Below are 21,100 nucleotides of genomic sequence, written 5' to 3' on the forward strand. Positions count from 1 at the left end.
TATCTCTCACTTAAGGGCAGCAGGCAAGTCTAACCAAACCTACACCATACACCAGCCACCAACTTATTAAAAAGTCTGCCAGTCCTGATTTTAGCAGTCTGGATGACGTCATACAGGATAGTCATTAAACACATCTGCCCTGAGATCTCCAGCACAGTGTCAGTCCTGGTCCACCTTAGTCTACATAGAAAGGAGCTGCCAAAGTGGGCAGTGTAACACCTGGCCAATTAAGGGGCAGCTGAAGAACCAGCTCTCATTCTTATCGCCACTGGTCACCTGGCCATCTAACTTCTCAGCTTCCCCGGGGGCTCCTGCTGCCTGACTGCCGCTGCCACTTCACACTGCCATCCTATGCCAGGCCAACTGATTTGCCGTGAACAGTTAGATGAGAAATAATTCAGTAATTCAGGGGTCTTTGGGAGGACCAGGAGAGGCCATGGGAAGGCAGGGTGTTGCGAGCAAATATGTGCTATGGATTGTGGTGGGCAAGGGCTGCTGGGGAAATATGTACTCTTGTATTAGGCTCCGCTGCAAAATGGCAGCAGGGACTTTGTTTGTGGGAAATCAGCCGACAGTAATGTCCCAAATGGTGATCACGTGACATCAGTCACTGCAACATCATGGAGCAGGGGGGGAATCAAACTGCCAGCTCAGGGACCAAACGCATCACCAGGAAACTGCGCCCACCCCATGGCCGGCAATGGGGAAAAAGCTCCGATACATCGCGTGTCATCACATGATGTCGCAAGTTTGACACGTCTGTCATAGAGTGAAGCTTTATGCTAGGCTGGGCTGCACAGATTGGAGTTTTGCGCTTCAGTGGGATATTTGGGAAAGTACAAAATGTGAGAAAGTTTATTGTACATTTGTGGATTTAGAAAATGTACAGGTAGTCCTCGACTTATGACATTCACTTAGTGACCAGTCAAAGCTTCTCTGAGGATCTCTCTGGGGGTACTTACAACCCAGTTCCAAAGTTCTGACAGCCTCCTACCCCCACAATCACATGACTGCATGTCAGGTGCTTAGTAACCAGCCCACATTTATTGCCACTTGCAGCTTTCTATGGTCATATGACTTTTTTTACAATGGTTTTATCAAAAACTGACATTTATTTTCAGTTTTCAGCAATACTGGCTTATAAGAAACCATTGGTTTGCTTAACAGTCACAATGTTTGCTTAACAACTACTGTGGGCACGTAACAATCACTGCAAACAAGGTTTAAAATTGGGTTGTTCACATGGGTGACTTGCATCACAGCTGTCATGATTTACAACCATGATGGGCAGACTCCATTATAGTCGTAAGTCGAGTATTACCTATGATAAAGTGAATGGCTTTACTTAAGAAACAAGTTGCATGAATGTGGTCCTGAAGGTTGATTGTTGAATATGCCAAGAGCAAAATACAATCGAAGAAAAGCATCCATGAGAATAAACGGATTGTTTATCTAGTGATTCAACATTGATCAGGAAATAAGGGAAAGATATGTTGATGTCACTTTGGTGGTTTGCTATATTGATAAATGTATAAGAAATGCTTGCAGTGATGCTTGAAATGCATTGATCGGAGATGGGGCTTGCTCCAAACTTAAATGATTTGCAAATGTTAGATTGTGCGATACAACTAGTATTATGGATCTGAAAATTAATGTATCAAAAACTAATGTGGTTGCAGTTGATAGAAAAGATATAATGGTATAAGTTTCCTATGAAAGGTTTAGAAAAAGTTCTAGACCCTATGATTCTAGTAGATGAATTCATGTGTTTTGATAGAATGCTTACTGAGCATGGGGAAACGGAGAAACTTTTAATGCAAATGCTGTTAGAAAAAAAGAGAATATGTGTGGTTGTTGCGAGGAATTGAGGCTTATCAAGAGATGCTAAAATGTGTGTGCTCTTGCCCGTTTGTTATGGAACTGAGAGTTGGACATATCAAGAGAAACAAAAATAAAGTTGAATGCAATGGTGAATGCCTAAGAAATGTGTGGTAGAACAAGAGATAGGTTCAAGAATGAAAGAGTTCTAAATTTATTTATTTATTTATTTATTATTTTAATTCCATTTATATCCCACCCTTCTCCGAAGACTCAGGGCGGCTTACAAGCTTAGCTTGTAATGAATGTAGGCTGAAAACAAAAGTGAAAGACTAGTAGAAAAGAAGCAAATAAATACATGAAAAAGAAATGAGAGGAAAAAGGAGGACCAAGAAACTTGGGACTGGATAGAGTTGATAAAATCCTCAGAAGGAGAGACGTGGGAATTTTAAAGGACAAAAATCAGTGCTTGAATGTGGTAAAAGCAAGTGAAAGTTTAATTAGACTGGTTTTCTTTCTGTTATCTCTTTACCTTTAAGTTCTTTTGACTTGTTATCTCTCTTTTCCTCACTTTCCATAATATTGTTTCCTCTGAACATTAACAGCATGGCAGATTTGTATATATGATTATACACAATGGAATTATGTTGTCATAAATACCCACAGTACAATGCAATTCAGTATATATACCTACAATATGTAAGAATTATCCTCACACCACCTATTTAGTATGAAACAGTTTTAAATCTGCTCGCTATTTTCATTGTAGCCAATCAGGTCCTTTACGGTCTCCAGTCTTTATTCTCTACTCTGATTGGAAGCAGGTCACCATAAATACACCTGGAGAACCTTAACCCTAGCGCAACAAATAAAGATCACAAGGCTACCATAAAGGGTTCTGCAGATTTTTCCTTCTAAAATTCTTCCCTGTATTTCAGAAAACCTGACAGCATCCTGAGCATTTTTCTTGAGGAACAAAAAACTGCTGCAATGACTTGTTATGGGCCCTACTTCTATGCCCTAGTCTTTCCTCTGGTTAAGTTAAGCATCTTCATGCACAATCTTTTAAGATTATGATAAAGTTGTTTGATAGCTTTGGGAATAATGTTCTTAATATACAACCTTAAGGAAAATATAGGCCTTTTCCTGTGTCATGGTTTCTCATTTGTTCTACAGTTCTTTCTACAATCATTCTACATGTTTAACAGCTCTCTCCCACTGGGTATTGTCCAGATAAACTGGCTGGAGGATTTTCAGCAAATGTAACTTATGGAAGGCTGGTGTGGCCTTACTAAATCAAGTTCACTGATAATTTGATTAAAAGGATAACCAGAGTATATGGGATGAAAAAAGAAAGCTTGCCCACAGTGGATAATGTCTTATTCCATTGTGAAAACACATGAAAGTGTGTTCTTTACTTCCTTTCATCTGTTGCAAAGTAATTGTGACCATCCATCTTTGTATTTTGTTTCTGTTTGTTTTTTGAGCAATCGGATGAACTAATTTTGTATTTTTATTTTCTCTTGACTTTGCCACGTTCTCTCCTTTCCAAGTCCGAGCAACCCAGCCCCGCAAGTTCAAGTTCCAGCTCTAGCTCCAGTTTCACACCGTCTCAGAACAACCGGCAGCAAGGTAACATTTTTTTAAAAAAGGAGGGTGGGGGTCAGGTGCTTGGGCGTGCAGCAAAAAGGATAGATTGCATTTTTACTTTTAAAAAAAAGATGAATTGTGGCCCTACTAGGGATAGCTCTAAGAACCTTTGTCCTCTCATTTTATTCATGCAAAATAGGTTTGAATCATATATACAGGTAGTCCTTGATGTAGAATCATTCATTTGGTGACCATCAAAGTTACAACAATACTGAAAAAGTGACTTATGGCCCGTTTCTTGCACTTGGATTGTCATGTCATCCTCATGGTCATGTGATCAAAATTTGAGGGCTTGGCAATGGGTATGTAGTTACAACAGTTGCAGCATCTGGGGTCATATGCTCACCATTTGCAATTTTCCCAGCCAGCTTCTGATAAGCAAAGTCAGTGGGGGAAAGGTGGCTTCACATAACAATTGCGTGATTCACTTATCGACTGCAGTAATTCACTTAATGAACAAGATTGTAAAATCAAGCACAACTCACCTAACCACCTGGCTTAGCCACAAAAATTCTGATCCCAGGTATGATCGATAGTCCAGGGCTACCTATAAGAGCTTGATTTCTCAGTAGGGATTTGAATTCTGTTCCTCCCACTCCTCGGCTAATCCTAGCACCACTGTGCTGTGATAAATCCTAAGTCGTTTAAGTTTTATTTGTTAACATCTGAAATAGCTATATTTTAGTCAGCATTATACCTTTCTTCAGAAATGAAACAACTGCATTTCTAGTTACTTCAGATAACTAATCAGGCTATGTCCCAATAGACGATAACAACAGCATAGCTGCAGAAACAAATGACCTTTTCAAATTAAAAAGTTATTTATTTATTTATTTGGTTTGTTTGTGGCCCATCTCATTTCGAAGTGACTTTGGATGGTTTATAGCATTAAAAAGCCTTAAAACTATAAAAGGTAAATATTTCTAAAATGATAAAAACAGAATTACAATCAAAAGTAAAATTATATTAAAAGATGGGGGGAAGGGGAGCAGGGGTGCGATATGGGATTGCCCCTTAATTTATCAACCACCTCTAGTGTGATACTTCCCTGTTGGGGCCCCAAGCCATCTGGTCTTGAAGCCCTTTCGGAAGATCAGAAGGGTGGGAGCCGATCTCATTTCAGAAGGATAAGATGTGCCAAAGGGCAGGAACCACGGAATAGAAGGCCTTCTCCTGGACTCTGCCAGCCAAAACTCCTTGACTGACGGGGCCCGCAGAATGCCTTCTCTGCTGGTACTGGGGGCGGGGGGGGCAGTCCCATTGGAGTGAGATGGTCCCTCAAATAACCTGGACCCATGCCATGCAGGGCTTTAAAGGCAATAACTATCACCTTGAATTTAAAAAGTAGTCCCTCCAAGGTCTATCAGTCTTAAATTTCGCAGAAATAAGTAGCAGTAAACCAAAGAATCTGGAACTTGTAATGTTTTTAAAAAATCATTTATTTTAAAACGGAACAAATAGATTTCTTAACCTCTTTTGACTTTTGACTTTGGAGTTCACAGGAAGTTAGGATTTAGATGTGCAAAAGCATATTTTTGCATATTTAGATATGCAAAAACATATTATAGTTTCTATTTAAATAGCTGCAGGAGTTCCCATTGTGTCATTGTTAATGGTAAATAGCACGTCATGAATCTAGTTTCTCAGAAGAGCAAAGAAAAATTAATTTAAAATCCTAAAAGCATTCAGCTCTTTCATCAGTTGAGATTTCTAAGTTTCTTCAGACATTTTTTTCCTGCAATGATTATAAGAAAATTCTTCCTTTGCCAACATCAAAATATGTACAACTTCCATGACAGTATCACAAACGATTGTATTATTATGTACACAATAATATGAAGTCATAGCTGCCGGCTCTTTAGCTGTTGTTAGCTGTCACATGCATCAAGTTCTTCCCAAGAACGTAAGATGTCATAATATATCAGCAATGTTTGGATCCAAGCAGTGTGACTTTTTATAATTGATAGATGGAAATTTTGTCAATGCACAGGTTTATGCCGTAATCATTCAACTTTTTAAATCTTGATACTTTGTGATCTTCTCCAATTCTCTGCCTTTTATTCTGCTATCTTATTTATTCTGATATAAACAAGAAATTTAAAAAGGGTTGAGTTGGCAGAGGATCGTTATTGTGGGGAAAGTAGAAGGAGGAAAATATTAAGTACGTTCACTGCTGACTTATAAAAAATAAAAAGAATAAAGGTGGGATATAAATGAAGAAGTAAATAACCACATGGAAACAAAATAAAACAGCCTATCTTTCTTTTAAGCAGAGACACCCTTGGAAATGAATGAAATCAAGATTAAGCTAAATTGTTAGTACCGTTGCTTGAAAATTCTTGCTTCATTCACACATTGCATTAAGCCACTATTTATTTTAAACATTATTTGTTAAACAACTCTTTGTGGTTTAGCCTCAATGGCTGCTAAACAAACACAAAAAATTATGGCTTACTGCAAAGTATAAAATTGACTAATGACTATGATGCCAGTCCATTAAGACATGACCTATTTTGAGTTATCAGAAACAAATTCCTTATACAGCTTTTATAAGCCACATTAAAAAAATAGTTTTGGAAGGTGGCATGCAGTTTTTAATACTTTCTTAATGAAAAACTACAGCCTTAGTTTGGATTATAATTTCTGTTTAACACTATGGACACACATAACGAATTTATCCTGTTTCTGTAGTGTATTTTAACAATTATTATGATTGTGCAGGAAACCCTGATTGTGATTATTTTATATATTTAAAATGTGCTTTCTTAGTGCTTCTTTATTTTAGCTATTTTGAACATCGTGGAAAGAAAGATAAATTAATTAATCCATTTCTCTTCAAACCATATAGATCTTTTGCCTTTCTGAATTAATTAATAAAACAATTAGTAATTCAACAGCAACAGCCCATCTTTATTTTGGCATAGAGCAGCATATCAAATTGTAATTAATAATACCACTAATAATGATGTGAAGAATTAAACTATTCTGTTTTTAGTGGCAGAATTATTTTTAGAGGCTTTAGTTCAAAAATTAGCTCAAAAGATTGTTTTCTTCTTGCTGCCCAACTTCTAAGCAGATTAAATCAGTTTCCTTCTGGAAACTAATGCTTCTATGTAAACGTCTTTAATGTTATTAAAATATGTTCACATTTTAAGTATCTAATTGTGGAACTTTTATTTAATACAACTTCATTAGTGTAGGAGGCCTAGGGTCCCCTATCCAGTTCTTGGATAAAAATAGGTCTCTTCTATTGGAATTGACACACTTTATACATATGAGCATGCAAAAAGCTGGCTTGACCTGATATTGACCTTAGACTAAAGAAGACAGCTATATTCTAAGTAGATCAAAAACAGGCAGACAAAGAATGCCTTGGCTAGAGCAACTTGTAATCACAGTGATTTATTAGACTATGACTTTCAATACACTGATTAGTCTAGCAAAATGTACTGTTACTATGGCCTCTTTAGATTTTTTTCAGCATAAGATACCTTTAAGGGTCTTTTACAGCATCTTATTTTGCTTTGTTTTGTTTTAAAGATTCATTTGGGTCTGTAGAATGCCAAGTTGCTTTACTTAACATTCCAAGGGGCTTATTCTGCAAACACTTAAAACACTAATCTCCTTGTTGACAGAAATAATCCAGTTTTAAGTCAACTGGTCCTTGAATAAATTTACTTTTGTTTAAGCATTTGCTTCGTAAGCTCCCCCAAGCAGTGCATCTTTTGTTTAATGATCAGATCTTCCTTTCTCCTTTCTTAAAAATTTTGTTAGGACTTGTTTTATTATAAAGCTAACCATAAATAGGCTTCATGTGAATTCCTATTGTTGAATTGTGTCCCTTTTTGTTTTTATTCACTAGGTCCTTTGAGGTCTATAATGAAAGATCTGCATTCTGATGATAATGAAGATGAATCTGATGAAGCAGATGAGAATGACAATGACTCTGAGATGGAAAGACCTATAAATACTCACGGTGGAAGTAGAGTGCGCAGGTTAGGAATTAGAAAAATAAATTCCAGATAATTTGACAGCCTAAAGCAAGCCAAAGATAGTAAAGAGATTTTTTTTTAGATTTTGAGATAAGGCAGAAATATTTAATAGATTCATTGAAACACTGCATATTAAAAAGAAAGCAATATGCAGGGATTTAAGAAAATTTTAGACATTTTAAGAAAGAATCTGGGAGGTTGTTTTAAAAGCTCAGCATGCCAAGAAAGATGAGTAAAATCTCCTTTTCTCTCTCCCCCCCCCCTCTCTCTCTCTCTGTCTCTCTCTCTCTCTCTCTCTCTCTCTTGTGTGTGCATTGTGCTTTTCATTCGTTAGGCCATATACAGTGAATTTAAGAAGTCAGCTTTAACAATGGCTAATTGGAAGTTTGTATCTTAGGAAAGGACGTTAAATTATCAGTTATAAGATTGGAACGTCTGGCTTTGTGAAAGTACTTGTGGAAAACTTTGAAGCTGTTTTTGATTGCCAACTTAAATACTGAGTATAATGTGACTGCAAAAGGGGGGGGGAAGGCAAACATGGTTTTGAACTGCATTAAATGAAATGTAATTTCCACTTCATGAGATGTAATAGTTCCATTCCATTCTCCACTTCACTACTATATTCAGTTCTCTGTTCCACAATTTCAGTACAGTTCAGAGAAATTGGGACAGATGTAAAAAAGGAGGATCAACCGGGGAACTGCAAATTAAGTCCCATATGGAGAGACTAAAGAAAGTTTAAGCTTTCAGAAAAACAACAACTAAAAAGCAGTATAGTCATGTTAAAATATGTGATGTCATATAAGAAGGCCATGACCGATTTTTTGTCATCCCAGAGATCAGGATACGTAACAATGGTCTTGGTTATGGAAAATAGACTTATTTGAAGGAGTGCGTAGATCAGACATGTCAAACTCGCGACGTAGCGGAGCTTTTCCCCCATTGCCGGCAATGGGGTAGGCGCAGTTTTGTTGTGATGCATCTGGCCTGTGGGCTGGCAGTTTGACACCTCTGGCGTAGATGGTGACTTCCTGAGAGATAAAGTGGTTTGACTGTGAAAGAAATTATCTTTGTGGGATCCCCTTGACTCGGCACACATTTTTCAAGGATGTTTTAATTTTGATTCGTGCCAAAGCAAGGGATTAAACTTCAAGACATAAGTGGCCAGCAATCTATGAAATTAATATTTTTTTGCCCTAGTGTGCTTCACATAGTTGCATTAAACTGCACTTGCTATCTTCATGTTTCCCTGATTTGAAAATATTCTTTTTGAATTCCCTCCAATACAGTTCCTCCACCACTGTCTCTCCATGATAAAAACAATATTTGTGTGTTCCTTAAGTCAGGAGTCCCCAACCCCACCAAGCTGCAGCCTGGTACCAGGTTATGGCCTGTTAGAATCGGGCTGCGCAAGTGGTGGGCAAGTGTGCATAGGTCTAGTGAAAGTGGCAGGTGCTCATGCTCACACATGAAGCTCCATTTGCACAAGCAGTGGGCAAGTGCTGCCACTTGCGCAAATGGAGCTGCACTTGCCTGCTGCACTCACAGAACCATTCCCACCACCACTGCCGCCGGTCCACAAAGCCAGAAAGGTTGGGGACTACAGTCTTAAATAGTTAACAGTTCATACAACTGTATTTTTCTTTAGCTTCAGAAAAGGGCCTGTTTCCCCAAACCCATCATTCATTCTTTTTAGAATGCTATGGAGAATGTAGTATTTCCACCACCCTTACCTTCTGCAAAATACCTCCTGTCAAGCGCAGGAAATCAGGAATCCAGGCAGTTCAAATGAATATAAAAGGTTATTGCAAGCTACTGCTCTACAGGAATCTGAACTACTAATGGTCAAAGCAAATCGGCAATAGATAAAAGTCAATGGAGATCAAGGTGGGCTGGACTTAGATCTCTTGCGGGCATGAAGGGACTCAAGACTGATGAGGCATTTGACTCCTACCTTGGATTCAGCCTGGTCATCTCCTACACCCTCATCTTTTTGCAGAACTATCTTCTGATCAAACTGCAACGAAACTTGACTTTGTTGGATGCAAGGGACAAATGTCCGTCTGACATTCCTCTCAAATAATGGACATATCCATAGCATCCAAAACAGTCCAGACAGGACACCTCCCAAGAAATCCTCCATCCAGAAATTGAATTTATTTTATTTTCAGCAATTTGTATAGCAAATGAGTCAAATTAAAGGATTTGTGTAAATTTCTTTCATTTTATGGTAATGACAAATTGTATCATTTGGTATTGTTGTTGTTGCATAAATGAAGAAAATGCTGATGTAGGTGCTTTAATGGACATTTGGAGAGAACAAATCCCTCTGCCTTGAATCAGAGTTTCAATGTGTATCTTACGCACATTTGGTATAATTTATTTAATTCAAATTGCCATACCAGAATATATAATATATCGAGCATATTAAACTTAATTCCTTTAAGTTGATTCTTACGTCTGGTATCTTAATACAGGGGTCCCCAACCCTCGGGCAGTGTCCTATTTGGAACAAAGCTGCTTGAGTGGCAGGCTGGAATGCTCACGTGTGCAAGCAGCTCAACTTGCGTGAGCGGTGGGCCAGTGTATGTGCACACATGTGCAGGTCAACTTGAAAAAGTTGAGCTATGCGCATGCGCACCAGCCCGCCACTCGTGCAGCACGGTTCCCCTTCCCCCCCCCAGCCGGGCTGCCAAGGTGCAAAGATTGTGACCTCTGTCTTAGTATGTTGTCAGTAATGTCAAACTCTAGCCATGACAGATAAGATGTGGTAGTCTTAAAAATATAATATAGAGTTTTTGTAATCTGTAGTAAATTAGGAACACTTGAATTTTTTATTTGTGTATTGACCAAAATCTACCTGCTGCTTACCTTTTCACTCTACTGTTTTTGTTTTTTTGCTCAGGGTTAGTTTAAGTGATGGAAGTGACAGTGATAGCAGTTCTGCTTCTTCACCTCTACACCATGATCCTCCACCTTTATTAAAAACCAACAATAACCAGGTATTGTGTTTTGGCATAAGCACAGCAGTCTCTGTTGTTTAATTTTTCCAGTAAACATTTTTTATTTTCCTAACTTTGTGAGCCTTCTTTAGTTTTATAAATGATTAGTGTTAATTAGTCCTGAATCTTTCCAGGTTGTGCAGAACTTACTGAATTTGCTTTGTGCTGTTATAACCCAAAATATTTTCTGAAAAAAAATATTCCAAATATATGTGTAATGATACATTTATTTTTTAGTTTGAGATGCATAACATTTATTTCCCCTATAAGTGAGCAGCACCTGATTTTATGATCATTTTTGCCACAATTGTTAAGCAAATCACTGCAGTTATCAAGTAAATCGTGTATTCATTAAACAAATCTATTGACTTTGCTTGTCAGAAGCCAGCTGGAAAGATCACAAATGGTGTTCACATGATCCTGGGACACTGTAACTATCATAAATAAATACATATTGATTGCCATGCACCCAAATTTTGATCAATGACTATGGGGATGCTGTGATGGTTGTAAGTTCTAAGGATCACCTGTACTTCCCAGTATAAAATGATCTGTGACTCAGTTATTACAAATCAGTCATATTTTTAATTTCATTGGAAATTAGCTCAAATTATTACTTTTTAACATAACCGAAAGTCAGGAAATAACACTTTTTCAAGTAATGTCATATGCATACATGAAACAATGTAGGCAGCAACAATTTGTTGTTATTTTCTGTTACTTAGATTTTGTTATTGTCTGGCTACTTCAAAAGTCTCTGTATTCTTGACACTTATTAAGTACTCTGTTAAAGTTATTGATTTAACTTGATTAGACAAATGAATACTTGTAGATCAATGCTCAAGTAGATTCAATGCTCACTGAAACTGTTCTGGAAATGGTAGGTCCCTGCTCGTAGAAGAACTATATGTAAAACAGAGACTTCAACATATGGATATAATTCTAGTATTGTAGAAGTTTAGAAACAAAATTCAAGTACCATGATCTATTTAAAAGCTAATATGGCACATTTATCTGTATAGCATATTACTAAATCATTACTGAAAGTTCTTACACTAGTATTGATTTAGTTGATAATTCCAAAATCTTTTCTGATGTTCAGATTTGTTTATAATTAATTTGTTGCTTTATTTTCTGGTTTAAACTACTCTTAAGGTATATAACATGAGATATAGATAGGATATATAAATTGACTTTAAACCTGCCTGCAGAACAAAGGCATCTGGCCACCATAGTTTAAAACTTCTGTTTTAAATTTGTAATGTCCTTAAATATTTACTCTTCATTTTGTAGATTCTGGAAGTAAAGAGTCCTATAAAACAAAGTAAATCTGAAAAACAGATAAAGAATGGTGATTGTGATAAGGTAAATAGAAAAAAAATCTTTAAATCGTGCTTCTATAGTTTAGAATCTAAATTTAGCCAAAAAAGTTAATTGAAATCAACACCTACATAAAAGTGTAAATTTGTACATACTTCTATATGTAAATGGCATGTGACTTAGTTAAATAATTCTTAATTTATTTTTTTTAATCCCATTTATATCCCGCCCTTCTCCGAAGACTCAGGGCGGCTTACAATTTAAACACAAACCAATGTGCTTAGCAATAGCCTTCATTCTATGTATATGCCTGCTTATTAGGGCTTTCGGGGGGGCCCCCAAGTGGCATTATTACAAAGTCAGCTTATTGCCCCCAACAATCTGGGTCCTAATTATTCCTTTAGCATTTTGTATTACATGTACTGTACATTGTTTATGTTGGTGAGATCGTATAACATTGCAAATATTTGTGAGCAAAACTATGAAGTTTCATAAACTGACAAACTGTCTTATTTGCTTTAATCTGTAATTATTTTCAGGCATATCTTGATGAATTAGTTGAGCTTCACAGAAGGTTAATGACTCTAAGAGAAAGACATATACTGCAACAGGTGAGGATTTCTATATCTTTTAAACAGTTTTCCAAAACTAAACTTTTATTAAAAGAACGAAATATTAGTGTCTCACCATTTTTTATAACCTATTCAGTCCTACAAAAGCATACTTCACACTGAAATGAATTTCCTGAATGTTCAAATTATAACCGAACATTCAGAAGCTGTTAAATGAATTCACATAATTCAAATTTCAATTTAGTTCTGCAATACTGAAATTTGAATTAGTTAATTTCACTTATTTATGGACTTTGTGCACTACTACTTTGGTGTGGTTCAACAGGAAAACAATTCTTTTTTCACAGAAATTTAGTGCTTCACTATGAAAATTTAAAAATACAGAATGTTCTGCACTTAACACTGCTTAGAGTATTGACTTCTATAACAACAACAACAACAACAATAATAATAATAATAATAATAATAATAATAATAATAATAATAATAAACATTCCCCAGTATAATATGTATTCATTCTCTCTGCCTTTATCCTACATACACACACCCAAATATAAATGACATGATCTATAAAAGCAATTATTTATCTGTTTGTTCATTGCAAAGACTTGCTTCTTTTTTGTTGGTGAGTGTTGCAATTTAGGTTCATGTCCATCTTCAATTATGGAACTGCAGTAACTGCCTGGCTTCAGGCCAGTTGCTCTTTCTAAGCCCAATCTACTATTTGAGGACCTTCATATAAGGTAGTGAGCTGAGGATATACACTAAATGACATATATAGCTTTTCCTTCATACTATTTATTTGTTTATTTATTTAAAACTCGTAAGTCAGGCATGTCAAACTGCTGGCCCACAGGCCAGATGCGTCATGCCAATACCGTGCCCACCCCACCGCCGGCAATGGGGAAAAAGTCCCGATCCATCGTGCAACGTCACGTGACATCACGAGTTTGACATGCCTGCTCTAAGTCTTTAAGTTCTTGATTGATCACGTGGTGAAGCTACATACAATCTCACTTGATGATTCTCTGCAGGCTGACTTTTTCTGAAAGCAGTGCTCAGCTGGACCAATTAATATGAGTGTGTAGGCTTCAGATTTGAGAAATCTGATTAGTCATAATGCTTCAAAGCCCATGACTAACTCACCCTGAGTGTTGTGGTAATGATAGGCTTATTGTCACGATAACATATTAACTTTAGCTGACCCCTAAATCAGAAAATGATGCACTTCTGTTTCAGATTTTAACTCACTTGGTAACTTATCATTTAAATGGCAGATTATCAAACATCAATATATCTTATAATCAATGCTAACCCTTCCCAATGTTTATTTATTAAATTTGTGTTCGGCTCATCTCACTATTGAAACTACTCTAGGTGCCAATATGAAGAGAGAGAAAATGTATGTTGTTTATTTATTTATTCATTTATATCCTGACTTTATTTATTTTTTAATAAATAAGGAGGTAAACATTTTTTTAATTTTTATTATTCATAAATAATTTATTGATTTGTATCCCATCTTTGGGGAACACGATGGCTCAGTGATTAAAGATGCCAGGCTTGTTGGCTGGAAAGTTGACAGTCAAGGTTTGAGAACTGAGAACCATGTGACGTGATAAGATCCTGTTACCTGCCCCAGCACCTGCCCAACTAGCAGTCCAAAAGTATGCAAATGGGAGTAGATAAATAGTTACCGCTTTGGTACTCCTCGGCATGTATCAAGGTGGCCACATGACCATAGAAAATGTCTTTGGACAATATGGGCTCTCTTTACCGTTCCTTTTATCCTATCTTTTTATTATTTTTACAAATAACTGAAGGTAGTGAGCATATACAACCACCTTCCTCCTTCTATTTTTCCTCACAACAACAATCCTGTGAGGTGGATTGGTCTGAGAAAGAGTGACAGGCCCAAGGTCACCCAGTTGGCTTTGACGGTTAATGCGGGACTAGAACCCATGGTCTCCTGGTTTCTAGCCTGGTGCCTTAACCACTAGACCAGACTGGCTTTACATTTAGATTTACCAGACAATTTTTTCCTATTCTTAGATGCTTGAAAGAAAATCATTTTTAGCTAAAATGCTAAAACCAGTCCTTCTCTCTACATTATGTTATAGAAGCATTTACATTGTTGCTGCCAGATTGACTGCAGTGAAATTAAAGGGAAACCAGAGCTATATATTAAACAACAAAGTGCAGTTTATTTCATCAAAAACAAATAAAACTCTCTTAGACTTTGCATCCTAAATCTTCAGCTGAATTATTTTTAATGTGATTTTAAAACTGATAACCTGAAATCTTGCCAGCCATTATCGTATTTCCTCCCAAAATATTTCTTAATAAAGAATACAAGTGCCAATATAAAAATCTGGTTTCCTTTGGCAGGTAGTCAGGAAAAGCCCTCAGGTTTACTGGCTGTATTCTTGAGCTATATATACCTCTGTTAAATGTGAATATTCATCCGACTCAGTTGTGATATTGGGACTATATTTCTAAGAGGCCCTTACAAAAAGCAGGATTCCCAATGTTCATGCTGTTTTTATTTAGGAGCTTAAAAAGGATAGATAGTAATCAAAACCAAATCGAGGTTTCATTTCTCATCCCTCTAAAGAGTACTGCATTGCTTAAAAATGCATCTGTTAACACTTCCTAACAGCTTTTGAATTCCTTAAATTTATTATCAAGGGAGTTAATGGAAAGGCTTGTTTTGGCAGAGTATCACAGGAAGGCATATCAAATATAGATCATTCTTTTAAAAAAATATACTTCTGAAAGTTTTTTCTAGAAATCTTCCTGGGCTGGTTTATTAGCTGGGGTTAAATGAAGCATATTTTAGAATTACATTCCTAACTCATTACTTCGACACAAGCTGTGGAGTGTTGGAGCCAAAGTTACTATATAAAACAGTATGGCAGAAATAAATGAATGTCTACTTTAAACATGGTGCTTCTCAGCAGGCTGACATTTAATTTTTAGCAATGCTATATGTTTCACATTGTGGACTGGTTAAACATTTCATTAGCTCTTGCTGATCTGGAACTACCTGGGTGGAAATATATAGACTTAATACTACAGAGTTCCAGGTTATTCAGTTGGGCTATCTCACTAGAATTGCTTGCTTGCTTCTTGCTCATTTAATAGTATAGCTCTTAATATTTCTGTGTCTTTCAGTTCAAAATGTTCTAAGGTTTTGCTATTCCTTAAGTACCAAAAGCATATATAGGTACTTCTCGACGTACGACCACAATTCATCCCCAAATTTATATTGCTAAGTGAGACAGTTAAGTGATTTTTGCCCCATTTTACAATCTTGCTACAGATGTTAAGTGAATCATTGCAGTTGTTAAGTTAGTAACACAGTTGCTAAGTGAATCCGGCTTCCCCGTTAATTTTACTTGTCAGAAGGTCACAAAAGGTGATCACATGACTCTGGAACATGTGCAACCGTCATAAATATGAGTCAGTTGCCAAGCGTCTGAATTTTGATCATATGACCACGGGGATGCTGCAATGGTTGTGTGAAAAATGTATCATAAGTCACTTTTTCAATGCCGTTGTAATTTCAAACCATCACTAAATGAAATGTTGTAAGTCGAGGACTACCTGTACTTTTATTTTATTTATAGTATGGCTGCTTGCTTGGATATAATGATTGGAGAAACACCCAGTAAATAGCATTTGCACATTTCATATCATGTTTCCCACTGCCTTATACGTTGATATATAGTGTATGCAAATTAAACTGTATTAGATTGTTAGGAATAGTTCTAGTAATTCATAGGCAGAGCATGTGCTTTGCATGTAAAGGTAAAGGTAAAGGTTCCCCCGCACATGCATGCTAGTGGTTTCCAACTCTAGGGGCCGGTGCTCATCTCCGTTTCAAAGCCAAAGAGCCAGCACTTGTCCAAGGATGTCTCCGTGGTCATGTGGCCGGCATGACTAGACGCCAAAGGTGCACGGAATGCTGTTACCTTCCCACCGTAGTGGTCCCTATTTTTCTACTTGCATTTTTACGTGCTATCGAACTGCTAGGTTGGCAGAAGCTGGGATGAGTAACAGGTGCTCACTCTGTTACGTGGCACTCGGGATTCGACCCGCCTAACTGCCAACCTTCTGATTGACAAGCTCAGCATCCTAACCCACTGAGCCACCGCATCCCTGCTTTGCATGTACAGGATGCATAATCTAGGTTGTTTTTAATCCCAGTTGAAAGTTTTTGAATAGAAGAGGAAGAAAAGGCCTCTAGATGAAACTTAAGAATGCTAAACCCACTTGAAATAATATAATTGTCATCTCCAATACATTTGAACGTCACTATTCAGAAAAGGTTTCAGTAGATCATAGTAAATTATATTATATGTGAGACATTTTCATGTCAGCAAGTAGCCGAATCAAGCAAAATCATAATTGAGAATTGCCAAATAAGAGCTGCTAGTCAGTTTGCTACTTCATTTCTCCAATTTGTAGGATACGTGCCTGGAAAGATTGGTAGCACTCTACAAACAGTCTGCCTGATTTAAGAGAAATAAACAATAAAAACTAAGAAAGGTTACAACAAGCATGAGGCTATGGTTGGCATTCATTTTATCATGCTCGGGGCCATGGGCAAAGGAACAATTTGGTGCTCTATTTTATCTGAAAAATCTTACGGATGAGACGATCAGAAGTGTTTAAACTTAACCTTTTGTTTTTGTTTTTTAATGACAGATTGTAAATCTTATAGAAGAAACAGGACATTTTCACATCACAAACACTACCTTTGACTTTGATCTTTGCTCACTGGACAAAACCACAGTTAGAAAATTACAGAGTTACCTGGAAACATCTGGAGCGTCCTGAGGACATCAGTTGTAGCTGCATCAAAAACTGCTGTTGTTTGTTTTTTTAATCTGAAAAAATAATAATAAAACATTCAGAATGATGCAGCCAGGGTGCGAAAACCCCAACAGCTCTCTTCAGCTTTATTTTTTATTTTATTTTTTGTTAAAGCCAGTTCATCATCTCTTGATAAAGGAGAAGAAAAATGACAAGCCTCAGCGAATTGCTCTTCTCACCAAGGAAATGCTCTGGAAGAGTTAGCCTGGATAGCCTTGAAAAAAAAAACACTTAATGAATGTGTATGGTATCATGTGTCTCTCTCTGTGGTACTCCAGGCCACAAGATAAATGCATGTTCAACACACTGCCTTATTACATAACTGATCTATTTATTACTGCATATGCATATTCTGACGTCCTTGAGGGAATTGACACTACCAGACACTACAATGTCCTGTGTCTCACAGATGCTCCTTGGATCCAGCACACCACCGTCACAGGTCTTCTGACCTTACTCTTGCTTTGATGCCACTTTGTCTCGACCTTTTTGCCAGTACGGTGTGAAAACCCCCTGCATTGTTTGGTTTCAATGTCTGTGGTTCCCGAAAATAAGATATTAGTTGTGGGGTAAGGCATAAAAATCTCCTATCCATCTTTTTTAAAAATAATAATAATAATGATGATGATGCTCAGTCTACTGCCGCAGGATTACCCAGTTTATCATTAACATGTTCATTCTGGACCATATGTAACAAAACAAAACAAGATTCTCACCTACTTCCTATAGTCAGTAAATGAGTAGAACTTTTATTAAGGGGGGAAAAAACCCCTCAAATGTACCAATATGCTATCCCCATTCAGAATTGCTTTCCCGTCAATATTTTTGCATCTGTTTTAAGATTATTTTAGAAACAAGCGTAACTTTACAAGGAGACGTTTGCCATAAGAGGAATACCAGTTCAGTTTTCACAGCATAGAAGGTCCTTGATTTGGAACTGTTTATGGCCAACATGCTGAAAATTATTTCTAAATTTCATTACTTGTATGCATCATACTTCACATTCAGTTGTAATAGGGCTCTTAAGTGAATTAACTGGTTAATCAGATTAATGTCAGTTGCATAATTAATACATACTACGCTTGAATGTGAATAAATGAGTTGTAAACCTCTCCCCCACCCCCATCCTTTCTTTTTTAAAATAATAATAATAATACATTCGTGTGTGTATTGCTCTGGAGACGACCTGAAAACTTCCTTCCATTTTTTTTTCCAGAGATGATTGGACTTCTTCCTAAACAGTATCTGTCATACCATTTAAAAATTTTTTAATGGTAAACCGATGTCTTTAAAAAAACAGCCACCCAATAGAAACACCTTTCTTTTAGTAGAAATTATCTACTAAACATCACTGCCCTAATTTTCAGAAGTATTTTTTTTAATCTTGAACAAAAGTGATTTCATAAAACAAAGTGAAACTCCATTTAAAGAAAGAGGGCAGAATAGAGGCCTTCTCTTACTGAAGCCATTAAAGTAGGGATTTCAAGTGATATCCTGATAGAAGATGTTGCTTAAGGACTACTTTTAGATCTGAAGGATTTGTTAGCCTTTTCAAAATAAGCTGTGCTTGAAAGCCTGTTGTATTTCCAATTGCTGCTTAGTTACCAGATTGTCATCTGTTGCTACAGAATCATCCTGCAGAAACATCTAATGGATTTCCTTGTTCTATGCGCACAGTATGTTGCAGTATGAAAAATTAAGTTTGTAATAAGGTTATTTCTTCATAATCAAATGGGAATTCTTAACGCTGTTTCTTTAAGTCCAAAGAAATTATTTCCTTTTGTGTGTATGTATTTGTGTGAATGTGTTTTTTTAATTATTTTTAAATTAAGATATTTGACCTAAACTACGGAAGTCTATCTTAGGCTTTCAAAAGAACAAGTGTACTTTTCTTCAGTAATGTTATGACTCTTATTGATGATTGGCATGAAACATACTTGAAGTGTTATGTTCTTTTTTAAGTCCAGCTGTTCAATGTGCAATTGTTGGGATGGGAGGTTTTTGAAATCTTTTGACATCAGGCATATGATGTGATCTTGGAGCGTGGCGGGAGATGTTTGAGTGGGGGTTTTTTACATTTTTGTTAGCATTTTTATATGAAATGTTTGAAAATCTAAAGGCTGTCTTTCAACTTTTTTTAACAGTGCACATTCAACACGATTCATTTCAATTGAGCACAAAATGTGTGCTTTGCGGGTGGGGTCAATGTTGACTTTTCTAACTAAATTTTGTGGCAAAAACTCTTGAGAGATTGTTGGAAGGAGCACAGGCCAACATAACCTTGACTATATATTGGACATGTGTTTTTTTCTTTGTTTTTAAAAAGGCAAAGTCCTTTGAGCCACAAAAAATAGTAGCTGATGTACAGAATTTGTGGGGGTGGAGGGGTTAACTATGTAAAGGGAATATTACTGAAATTACAGTAGACTGTTAACTCTGACTTGCATGTAGCTCATCAGTCATCCTTATAAAATGTTAGTTCTCTAGTTTGATGAGAATGAGGATGGAATAAACACATTTCAGCTGCATTTGTGTATTGAAAGTGAAGAGTGTTTTCCACAAAATTCTGGTAGAATAAGAGCTGGTAAGTGGTGTCTTTTTTAAAAAAACAATTTACTTTAGTTATTTTGTATGCTGAAACAAAATAAATTCTTTTTCAATTAATTTCAAATAGTCCTATTTTCTGGCAAAGAATGCAATCTCAGCTGCATGGAAGATTGATTGTTTAGAGTTGGTAAAATGATATAGCACAAGATCTAACTTTATGACAATTGTATTATATTCTTATAATGTTTCATCTGAACCAGAACTCAGAATCTGTATTAAAACCACTATGTCTCCTTTGTACTATTTTGACCTTTTCTAATGAACATAAGAATATGTTTTCACAGGTTTATTAATATGCAATCTTGATTGTCAAATCAAGCTATGGAACCAGAGTTGATGGGGTAGGTGTGGATATTGTGTTCATGGCTTAGACGTCTCAAATTTAAATAGCCAGTTTGGTACCCTTCACAATTGGGATGGAAATTCCAAAAATTGCACATCTGAAAAGCATCGGTATAGAGACAGCTGAGGCAAAATGTAATATTCATCTATGTAATATCAAACCTACCTATATTACCACCACCTTATTACAATAATAATTAGTTATTGGGTGTGTAATTGCACTAGTGCAGAACTTTGGTGATATCAAAACATAAGGATCGTACATACAAGTCATAAAGATGCGAGTCCTTTGAGGTGTAATTTCTGCTTATTTATATAGTACACATTACGGTCCTCTGAAAACATCCTTCAGAAGTTCATGTATTGTAAATCCTAAGTATTTTAAAGATTGCCTCTTTCAGCATTAGTTTGAGGTAGATAATTAATTCAGATGATTTGAATACCATAGTTAGAAAATGAATGCTACAGAGAAACGTGTCATATTTGAACATCCTTTGCCTGGAATTTCACACTAAAGTTGATTATGTTCTGCTTGTTTTTCAAGAATGCTGTTTACCCAATTCAGTTCACTCCTTGCTAAACTGCCCCAAAGTCGGGATAATTTTTCCTGCTCAGCCACAGAGTTCAGTTTTTCCCCTGTCCTGTTCAGTGTCTGCATAAGACCATTGAAAGAGATATCCATTAGATCAGGCAGGAAGTTTCCTGAGTTGATACTCAGTTATATATCTTCACTCTGGGCTTGATCAGAGACGTAGTGGAAGACGTGATCTGATGTCAGGCTAGAGTTTGGATGGAGAAAAACATACTCAGATTCTAGCCAGAATAAAATAAAATGGCCATGTTGTTTCCTTCATTCCAACTCCATCAGCCTCACCTTCTTCTAAAGAACGTCGTCTAACTCTTATTATCACTAGTCTTG

At 36.6% G+C, this 21,100-nt stretch overlaps 1 protein-coding gene across 1 annotated transcript in view; it reads left to right on the forward strand.

Annotated features, from left to right (window-relative positions):
- The window catches only part of MLLT3 (MLLT3 super elongation complex subunit), a 127,433-nt gene extending 107,541 nt beyond the window's left edge, over window positions 1–19,892 (forward strand). The window contains exons 7-12 of the mRNA XM_083353100.1: window positions 3,372–3,450; window positions 7,331–7,463; window positions 10,366–10,462; window positions 11,756–11,827; window positions 12,322–12,393; window positions 17,065–19,892. Of these exons, the coding sequence (XP_083209226.1) occupies window positions 3,372–3,450; window positions 7,331–7,463; window positions 10,366–10,462; window positions 11,756–11,827; window positions 12,322–12,393; window positions 17,065–17,196 (585 nt within the window). The 3' untranslated portion in view covers window positions 17,197–19,892. The remainder of the gene's footprint in view (window positions 1–3,371; window positions 3,451–7,330; window positions 7,464–10,365; window positions 10,463–11,755; window positions 11,828–12,321; window positions 12,394–17,064) is intronic.
- The last annotated feature ends 1,208 nt before the right edge of the window (window positions 19,893–21,100 follow it).

This window comes from Vipera ursinii, assembly GCF_947247035.1.
Source record: "Vipera ursinii genome assembly, chromosome: 2".
NCBI lineage: Eukaryota > Metazoa > Chordata > Lepidosauria > Squamata > Viperidae > Vipera > Vipera ursinii.